General features: G+C 42.4%; 1 protein-coding gene across 1 annotated transcript in view; it reads left to right on the top strand.

Moving 5' to 3' along the window:
• Nucleotides 1–10,601, top strand: part of MROH8 (maestro heat like repeat family member 8) — a 57,144-nt gene that overhangs the window by 41,302 nt on the left and 5,241 nt on the right. The window contains exons 17-22 of the mRNA XM_040638290.1: nucleotides 331–471; nucleotides 1,577–1,741; nucleotides 2,444–2,599; nucleotides 5,177–5,299; nucleotides 6,819–6,918; nucleotides 7,172–7,237. Of these exons, the coding sequence (XP_040494224.1) occupies nucleotides 331–471; nucleotides 1,577–1,741; nucleotides 2,444–2,599; nucleotides 5,177–5,299; nucleotides 6,819–6,918; nucleotides 7,172–7,237 (751 nt within the window). The remainder of the gene's footprint in view (nucleotides 1–330; nucleotides 472–1,576; nucleotides 1,742–2,443; nucleotides 2,600–5,176; nucleotides 5,300–6,818; nucleotides 6,919–7,171; nucleotides 7,238–10,601) is intronic.

Below are 10,601 nucleotides of genomic sequence, written 5' to 3'. Positions count from 1 at the left end.
AAAAAAAAAAAAAAAAAGAAGAAGAAGAAGAAGCTGGTTTCAGGAAGCCTGTAAAGCCACAGTACCTGCTTTCCTGGGCCCTATACAACTTCGTGGCAGGCTGGGATCCATTTCATGTGGGATAGAAATAGTCTCAGATTCAAGCCTACTGAAATTCTTCTTGCCATATATTGATTATTCGGCATTCCTTATATACCCACAGTGTAAGCATCACCCTGTAACATAGAGTTTTCAAAGGAAAATACATATTTTCAGTTGGTGGGAAGGTGGCTCTTTTCATGAAAAAGGGCTTAAAGGTAACTTCTTTGGCTAATTTCTGGGTTCTTTCAGCTTCTCCAGAGTCCAGTCGCTAGGAGACTTCCCAGCATATACTCTCTTGTCCGCTTGAAAGACTGGCTACATCATGGAAATAGTGTCTTCAAATTTCTTGCCCTAAGGGGACTGCGCTATCTTATCAAACACCAGGAGATGGTAGGAGGGGCCCCAGACCACTGATTCATAAGTCACAAATCAAACATACCCCAGAAAGAAACTGGTAACAGCTGGGAAGGAAATTGGGTAGCCTGGGAATAGGAGCAAGTAGGAATACAGCCCTTTGTACCTTTTAAATTTTATGCCTAGAAAATATGTAAGTACCAACTGAAGTATTTCATGAAATCATAAGAAATAAGTCCAAGACATGGATAGTCATAATATTTGAAACCTATAATTTGTGTAGGGAGGTACCCTCACTATCATCACAGCCAAGGTGACATTCAGGTGTCCTTTTATGTCTTGTACCATGTTGCCCTAAGGAGTACATTGGATAAGACCATGATATCTGCTCCCAGGATGCGTATCCTCTAAACAAGGATTACTGACATTCATGTTGAAAGAGAGCTCATTTTCTATAGGCCTAGCTAGAAACTAGGCCTGGGTGAGATAGAAAGATCAACCCCTGGGACTTCAATTTTATCACTTGAGTTCTATTTTTTTAATAGTTAAATGCGTATATATATCTGAAACAAAGATGACAGATGCTAGCCCGTTAATTCTGGTTGTTTGGATACACAAATATTTGTTGCCTTATTCTGTTTACTTTTTACATGTATGTTTTAAACTTTGAAACTCTGAGATTACTTCCTTTGGGGAGTTTCAGAAGAACAGAATCCCAATTCAGAATGGGAAGGACCCTTAAGTGTCCTCAGTCAATTTCTGCTTGAATTCCTGCAAGGAATCTTACTGCCTCTGGATACATTCCATATTAGAGAACGCACTATGACCTGAGCTAGCCATTCTACTTTCTTTCATTGTAAGCGATTTCTTACATTAATCCGTAGTCTATTACGGGACCGTTCCCACCTGGTCCCACTTCTGCCTTATGAGGCAACTTTCAACAGCTCTGCCCCTTCTCTACGAATCAGCCCTGCCAATACTGAGAAGGCAGTCATGCCCTCTTTACTTTTCTGTTCTCAACTAGCCAGTGCTACCAAACATTCAACAAGCACCAGGTACTGAGTAAAGGTGGGGAGCCCTACTTTGGTACCAGATGAAGTGCTTTCAGGAGGGTGATGGTGTACTCCCTTTGGGCACACAGAGGGAAGGCATCAAGAGCCTGTTGCCATGCATCGTAGACCTCTTACGTGAAACCGACGAGAAGATTGTTTTGTTGGCCATCCAGATACTCCTGCAACTCGTTGAGACAATGGATTTCACCACCTTGACAGCCATGATGAAGACCCTGTTCTCCCTATTTGGTGATGTAAGACAATGAGAGAGGAGAGACTTTCCTAGGGGAGGGTAATTGCCATAACAGCATATAGAAATTGGGATAGTAATAAATAGACTCTGTTTTATATAGTTCTTTTTTGTTCATAACACTTTCAAATCTCTCTCAAGACCCTTCCAGGTAACTTGTGATGTTGATAGGACTGGTGTTACTGTTTTTCAGATTTAAAAAAAAAAAAAATACAAAACTGAGATGTAGAGACTTGCCAGGGTAGCACCCTGATCATGGATTGGGGAGGGAGTTTGTAAAAGAAAAGACGTCTTTCAGGGGGCAATCAGGACTAGGTCAAGGTGGTGGACTATACCTATGTCCCCATCCCAAATCCCAAAGATTAAAAAAAAAAAAATACACGGAGCACAATGAACCACATCCTTGGAAGAGTCAAGTATGGCGAGGCCGGGATTCTAAACTGCAGCAAAACAGCTTGTGTGACTAGTGAATATAGTATCAGGCACAAGCTGTGCTGACTACATTTCTCATTTGCAGAGTGAGAGAACAACCAGTACTACAAAACAGCAGGTCTTGCTATCTTTATGTATCTATTTGGCTTCTTGCCCTCAGCTGCCTATGCTTAATAGCCTTATGTGAGGACTGGCGTTTCAACCAACCTAGCCCTTATAAGTTAAGCATGAACACTTTCAGTGACTTGCTTCCCTTTGGATACTCCCTTTGTAGGTGAGACCTGATGTTCATCGTTTCTCCATGACCCTCTTTGGAGCCTCTGTAAAATCTGTGAAATACACAGATAAGAAGGGTGTAGAGAATCAAGTCCTGGACAGCTTGGTCCCCCTGCTTCTGTATTCTCAAGATGAAAATGATGCAGTAGCTGAGGTAATCCCTCTGTCAACTCCTTTCCTGCCCGAATAACTTCTAATCCAGAGCCAAATCTGCAAATAAGCATTCCATCTTTGAGGGCAGGGACTTTGTGGTACCATCTTTATTCACCATTTCCTATAGCACAGTCTACCTTTCAATTATTTTGCCTAAGTGAATTGTGTGAAAAATCTTACTCCTTATTTCTATATAGCAAATCATGGCCCTTTGTGGGTAAGAACAATATATTATACCTTTTTGTAGCCCCACCCCAATATTTAGCCTAGCACAGAGCCTAAAGACAGTGCCGAATTCAACAAACTCTTTTTGTTGACAATGGCAATATTCCATTATCTTTTCTTTTGTTCAAGAACTGCCTTCTGCCTTTAGACAAATAGACTTGTGTTGAGGCTAAGTCAGAAATAGTAGCTTCTCAGACAATCTAGGGAAGGCTTTACATCTCCTTAATCTCCTAAGAGTTTTCTTTTTTTTTTTTTTTAAAGATTTTATTTATTTATTTGACAGAGATAGAGACAGCCAGCGAGAGAGGGAACACAAGCAGGGGGAGTGGGAGAGGAAGAAGCAGGCTCATAGTGGAGAGCCTGACGTGGGTCTCGATCCCGTAACGCCGGGATCACGCCCTGAGCCGAAGGCAGACGCTTAACTGCTGTGCCACCCAGGTGCCCCCCTAAGAGTTTTCTGCCATAGAGTTGTGGGGAGGATGTCATCATCTTTAGTCCTGTCCCATACCTCAGGAGCCTGTCCTGTCCAGCTAGCCATTTGAAAGATTCCAAAGTGCTAACTATGACCACCAGTTACAACAGTACAGAGGTGTGTTTAGGCTGCAAGGATTCTGGGAAAATGCTGGAGATTTCCACTACCCGTACTCCCCATTACAGAAATAAAAGCAGGATCAGAAACAAGACTTAAGATTATGGTGGGCCCTGGTACCTTAACCTGGGGGAGATATTATAGTCTTGTAACCAGAAATATGGAATATTTCAGGGACACCTGATGGCTCAGTCAGTTGGGCATCTGCCTTTGGCTCAGGTCATAATCTCAGGGTCCTGGGATGGAGCCCTGTGTTGGGCTCTGCTCAGCAGGGAGTCTGCTTCTCCCTCTCCCTCTGCTCCTCCCCAGCTCATGCTCACCCTCTCTCTCTCTCTTGCTCCATCACTCTCTCAAAAAGATAAATAAAAATCTTTTTGAAAAAAGAAATATGAAATATTTCAGACCCCAATAAAGTTTAGAGTAGATCTCCCCAAACAAGTGATGGAAAAGTATACCCTGTAGGGGTCACAGATATGTGGATGCATTGATACTCATCTCACCCCCTGCTCCCCATCAGCCCTTGGCAATCAGGCAAGGCATAGGGTAGCCAAGGCTCTGGGCTTACTTTCTTTCAAACCTTGAACGATCCCTAGCCTTGTCTTCAAGGCTCTTCAGAGGGTAGCCTAAGCAGAAAGGTGAAATCTAACATTAAACAGGTTAGGAATCACTAACACGGAGAACATAGTCTACCACCCACTGTAATGAATAAAATAGGAATAAATCATGCACCTATCCCCAGTTGAATTCCCCCAAGAACAATCATCCTGAATTTTATTGTTATCACTTCTGTGGTAATATTTTTTCATGTTTTAAAATTTTACATGTAGAAAAAAACTTTGTATGTTGTATCATTTATAAATCTTTTACCAGCTTGCTCTTTTTTGCTTATTTAGCGTTGTAAGATTTGCCCACGTTGTGGGCTCCAGTTCATTTATTCTCACTGCTATATAGAATTGCATCTCGAGGATATCTTCACACTTCTCCAGTGTTCCTATTCTTGGATATTTAGATTGTCTCCAGTTTTTCATCATTAAAATGTTGCGATGAGTATTCTTTTACCTATTTCTTTGTGTACCTGTGTGAGAGTTTCTAGAGGGCATAAACCCAGAAGTAGAATATCTGGGTACCTTTAACTTTACTAGATATTTACAAATAAAGTAGCTGAACTAACGTGTATTCCCATCAGTCCCCAAAGGAATTTTCATGGCCCAAATCTAGTGGACCTGGGACAAGGTGTTCGCTTGAATACTCCTAAGAGGTGGTATGTGGTACATGAGAGACATTCTGAGAGCCATAAATAGAGAAGAAGCCCACTTGCTAAATTTTGCTCAAGCATCTGGATCGGGAAGGGATCAGTACTGTCCAGAATTCCTTCCAAGCCAGAGGTTCCACAAGGACTGTGAGAAGAGGAGCTCCACTTCCCTGTGTAAAGTGACAGGAGACTGACATGGGAGCAGCAAGCGGGGGAGGAGGAGAGCCCTATCTCTAGCGCATGGGGTAGCGGGAACCCCTGCCCCAATCCCTGCTCTGGTATCAAACCGGATAGCTCTCACTTCTGTCTTAGACCAGTGGTTTCTACATCCTCCCCACAACTCTGCAGGCTTCTTGGGCCCCCTTGAGGGGGACTGTTTGGGGAAATTGAAAGAGGGGAGGACTCTGGTTCCTTTCCATTCCTGCCCTCACTTTAGCCAGTTTTATTTGAAGGAAGGTTACCTCAGCTAAAAAATGCTTGAAGATGCTGATCTCTGATCATCCTTTTCACAGGAAAGCAGGCAAGTCCTAAGAATATGTGCCCAGTTCCTGAAGTGGAAGCTGCCCCAAGAAGTGTACTGCAAAGACCCCTGGTACATCAGCCCCAGTGAAGCTGGAGCAGTCTGCACATTCTTTGTATGTGAGCAGTAATGGCTTTGTTCACACTTTTATATGCTAGCGTACTTATTTTTTCTGACATATTTTTTAATGGAGGAACACAAGATAACGGAAACATTTCCCATCCCTTTTCACGTCAGTAGCTAATCTCCATGACCTGTCTTATACTGGGAATCTATTTCTCTAGTTTCCTGCCAGCTGAATCACAGACTCACTTTCTATTCCCACCTTTCCTCATAAAAAAAGACTCTCTTTTGAATTCTTGGAAGCCCCCACTAATCTGGGTCAGGGGCTATGGAGTCAGGTTGATAATAGTACAGGCTTAAAAAACTGTTTAGGGAGTGAATTGAACTGGAGTTGTGTATTGCCTTTACAATGATCTCTAATCCTTTTCTTGGATATAGTGGATTGTTTTACCCTCTGTTAGAGCACGTTTAGGGAGCCCCAAGCAAGGGTTGCCATGCAGCTGTAGGCCATGCAGCGTGACGGCAGCATGCCACTGGCTCTGCTAGGACCCAGATGCCATCCTTTCTCGTCACAAACTTGACAAAGGCTACTGGGGCCCATCTCAGGGGCAGGCTGGAGCCAGGGCAGTTTCAGCATCCGTGGTTTTCTGGACATCTGACTCTAGGACTGCTGGGATCCTACTACGAAGAAACAAGGACTGACTCTTCCCAGGGGTCTTCCATATGTGTAACCTGTTTAGGACCCAGTGCAGGCTCCTCTGATCAGACTTACGGGGCTAGGAAGCCCCACAGTGCCATTGTGTCAGGCTTTCCACAGAGTAGTATCTCTCTGACCTGTACCAGGACCTATATCCGAGGCACTGATGACAGTATTTACAGCAGAAATTCAGTGCTCTCAATGCATAGGATTATAGGTTGTCCATGTGACATCATAAGATCTATGGGAATAGATTCTGATGGTCCTCCTCCTTCCCTGAGCTGCCGATCTTTGTAACAGAACTAGTGAGAGGTACATTTATTCGTCCAGGAAGCACAACACATCCAGTATGCAACAGGCCGTGGAGACCCAGAAACATGGCGAAGATATAAACTCCCTAAGAGAGCTTGCTAGCTAGTAAGGGCGATAAAACCTCTGTGGAAAATTAGATAGAAACTCAAGATGAAAAATGATAGGTGCCAAGAGAGGGGTACCTGCAGAAGTGCTCAGAGCCGAGTGAGGTCGGGAAGGCAAGAGTGATCAGGGAAGAGCCGATAGGGGGGCAGAGCTCAAGGCAGAGCTGAGGGAACAGAGAAAACTTAGATACAGAGAAGTGGAGATGGACTTGGAGGCATCACGGGCACGACCTGCAGCACGAGGGACTGTGAGCATGGTGTATCCGGAGGATGTAACTTGGCCTAGGGACTTGTTATTGTGGCATAACATCAATTAAGCAACTGCAGTTACTGTTCCAAGCACCATGTTCTATGTGTCTAACATCTGGCATCGTCCCTGGCTCTGGAAACTACAGTGAGGCTGACAAAAACAGTGGTGTACTTCACTCCTTTCTACTCTTACTTTTTTCCCCACTTAGGGAAAAAAATGCCAGGGCAAAGTTAACCTCCTCGCCCAAACATTGATGTTCTCCAAGAATGCAAAACTTCCTATCAGAAGAGCAGCAGTCTTATTTGTAGGTATAAGCAATCCTTTCATTTCTACAGTCACTTTATCCTCTATTTTCCCAAATTGTGTTGTTGAGTATCCCCAGTCTTTATGAATATGGCCTTGAAAACTCTTCTTTGGAGAAAAGGGCTGTTATCTCTAGGTAACTATCAGGCACTTGAAAGTCAGGTTTTTAGGATCTGTCCAATTATCAAAAGGCCAGTTCTGCCAACTGCTTAGAGCCAAAGCCAGACCACAGCCTCACTGACTTTATCCTGCATTTAGGACTCTTATTAAAGCACATGGATCACAGTGAGCTCAAGATGAAGGGCACTGACTGGATAAAGAATGGTGAGTGATCACACACTTGGGTTTGGTTTGGGGTGCGTCACATTTCGAAAGGGATCTGAGGTGGTGACTGTGGGCAGGCTCTCTGACAAAGCTTAGAACCAGACAGCCTGACTTTTGCAGTAATGAAGACCTTGGAGACCTCAAGTGAATGACAGTCTCACCGGAGCCCAAATCCCCCCCCCCCTCATTAGGAAAGGACACGACCCTATTTGTCTGGAAACCAGATTTGATGAGTGTCTCAGGAACAATTCCTGGTTTCATCTAGAAATACCATCTTAGTAAATTATGCCGATAGTTCACAAGTACCACAGAGATGACTGCAGCACTGTTTTCTATAAGCGGTTGTCCTGTGAGGTGGCAGGACTTGGTAATACAGAGGGTTACAGTCGTATAAGGCAACCACCATGTAAAAGGTTTCCTGACTTGTCAGTGAGTGGAAATTTTCTATAACTGTACAACTTTGAGGATTTAGCACTCAAAGAATTATTTATTCCCACTTAAGAAGTACTCCTACAATTAGAAAATGCCATGAAATGCCAAGCCTCACAACCCAAAAAAGTATGTACAATGAGAACCAAATTAAAATCCTGGGGGCGCCTGGCTGGTTCAGTCAATAGAGCATGAGACTCTTGATCTTGAGTCATGAGTTCAAGCCCCACGCTGGGTGTAAAGATTACTTGAAAATAAAATCTTTAAGGGGTGCCTGGGTGGCTCAGTTGGTTAAGTGTCTGACTCTTTGTTTTGAATCAGGTTGTGATCTCATAGTTGTGAACTCATGGTCCTGGGATTGAATTCCACTTCAGGCTCCACGCTCAGCAGGGAGTCAGTTTCCCTTCTCCTTCTTCCCCTCCCCCCATGCACTCTCTCTCTCTCTCTCAAATAAATAAATAAATCTTTAAAAATCCTTTAAAAAACTAAAATAAAATCCTGAACAATTCACTGCTTTTAAAATAAAAATATGTAACTGGTAAAATAGCCAGAAGCTGGACCTTATTTAAGAAAGATTATGAGGGGGCGCCTGGGTAGCACAGTTGTTAAGCCTCTGCCTTTGGCTCAGGGCCTGATCCCGGCGTTATGGGATCGAGCCCCACATCGGGCTCCTCCGCTGGGAGCCTGCTTCTTCCTCTCCCACTCCCCCTGCTTGTGTTCCCTCTCTCGCTGGCTGTCTCTCTGTCCAATAAATAAATAAAATCTTTGAAAGAAAGAAAGAAAGAAAGAAAGAAAGAAAGAAAGAAGATAGATTATGAGAGGGGTGCCTGGGTGGCTCAGTTGGTTAAGCATCTGCCTTCGGCTCAGGTGCCGACCCCAGGGTTGGGATCAAGCCCTGCAGTGGGCTCCCTGCTTAGTGGGAAGCCTACTTCTCCCTATCCCTCTGCCTGCTGCTCCCCCTGCTTTGCTCTCTCTCTTTCTCTCTGTCAATAAATAAATGAAATCTTTTTTTTTTTTTTTAAGATTTTATCCATTTATTTGACAGAGAGACAGCCAGCAAGAGAGGGAACACAAGCAGGGGGAGTGGGAGAGGAAGAAGCAGACTCCCAGCAGAGGAGCCCAATGTGGAGCTCGATCCCAGGACTCTGGGATCATGCCCTGAGCTGAAGGCAGACACTTAACAACTGAGTCACCCAGGCGCCCCTAAATGAAATCTTTAAAAAGAAAAAAAAAATTATGCGAGGGACGCCTGTCTGGCTCAGTTAGTAGAGCATGCAACTCTTGGTCTCAGGGTCATAAGTTTGAGCCCCACATCAGGGGTAGAGTTCACTTAAAATAAATTAATTAATTAAAAAGAAAAAAATTATTTGTATAAAAAGATTATGAGAAATATCAGGTAGACTTGTGGTGATGATCATTCTACAGTATAAACAAATGCCAAATCATTATGTTGCGCACCTGAAACTAATATAATGTTTTATGTTATATGTCAGTTATACCTCAACAATAACAAAAAAGGCAAAAAAAAGAAGTTTTTAAAAAAGGAAGATCATGCCACTTTTCTCTGACTACTCCTACCTCCCCACAGCAATCAGAAGAAGAAAGAAAGAAAGAAAGAAAGAAAGAAAGAAAGAAAGAAAGAAAGAAAGAAAGAAAGAAAGAAAGTCACATAGATCCTTTTATTCTATGAGGCAGGATTCCACACGGTTGATTCTATTCAATTAAAAGGAAATTATTTTCTAATCTAAAACAATGGGGAACCAAAGTTCCTTTTCCATTCTAAAGTCATTTTTGTAGATCTCTATATGAGCCATATGAAATTGCCAGTCTGTAGGGCAAGTAACATTCTCATGCGGTTCAGCCTTGTGGAATAATCCCACCCTCTTCCTTCCCTAATGGTGGCTTATCTGTCTTAGAATAGGGTGTTCTAGCACTCTTTTTTAAACAAATTTATGTCATTTACTGCAGGTAATTTTTAAGCTAAATTTAAATGGAAAAATAACAAAATTTTAAATATGAATTTAAACTGACTTTATGACAAAATAAGTTTCTAGTCCTGTAGATTCCAAAACTGATATCTGCTTCTTCATGTATTCTGTGAAACAGATAGATCTTAATGCAAGAAATGAAAGAAACTAAAAATCATATTCCATTTTGGAAATAAACATGAATTTAAAGATTAAAATGCTACTTAAGAATTTAAAATCTCAGGGACGCCTGGCTGGCTCACTTGGTGGAGAATGCAACCTTTGATCTCAGGGTTGTGAGTTCCAGCCCCATATTTGGTGTAGAGATTACTTAAAAATAAGATCTTTAGGGGCACCCAGCTGGCTCAGTCAGTTAAGCATCTGCCGTCGGCTCAGGTCATGATCCCAGGGTCTTGGGATTGAGCCCTGCGTCGGACTCCCTGCTTAGTGAGGAGTCCACTTCTCCCTCTCCCTCTGCTCCTCCTCCTGCATGCATGCTCTCTCTCTCAAATAAATAAATAAATAAATAAATAAATAAATAAATAGAATCTTTAAATAAAATAAAATAAAAATAATTTTAAAAAAAGATGAGATACCGGTATGACTTTTTCTGTCAAAATGGCAAAGACTACTAATTAATATTCAACATAGAGATGTTAAGGGAAAGCTGACATCTTTTTTTAAGTTTACTTTTTATTAAAAAACAAAAATAAAAAAGTTTATTTTTTTTTAGTAATCTCTACACCCAGTGTGGGGCTTGAACTCACGACCCTGAGATCAAGAGTCACATGCTTTTCTGACTGAGCCAGCCAGTCACCCAAAAACTGACATTATCATACACTGTGCTGGTATGAGCATAGATTGATACACCTTTTTTATAGGGAAGTTTGGCAATATGTATCAAACCCTTTAAGTAAATATATACTTTGATTTATCAATCTCACTGGTAAGAATTTAACTTACGAAAA

Source organism: Ursus maritimus, unplaced genomic scaffold (genome assembly GCF_017311325.1).
Source record: "Ursus maritimus isolate PB19 unplaced genomic scaffold, ASM1731132v1 scaffold_22, whole genome shotgun sequence".
Classification (NCBI taxonomy): domain Eukaryota; kingdom Metazoa; phylum Chordata; class Mammalia; order Carnivora; family Ursidae; genus Ursus; species Ursus maritimus.
This window is presented reverse-complemented; position numbering and strand designations above follow the sequence as displayed.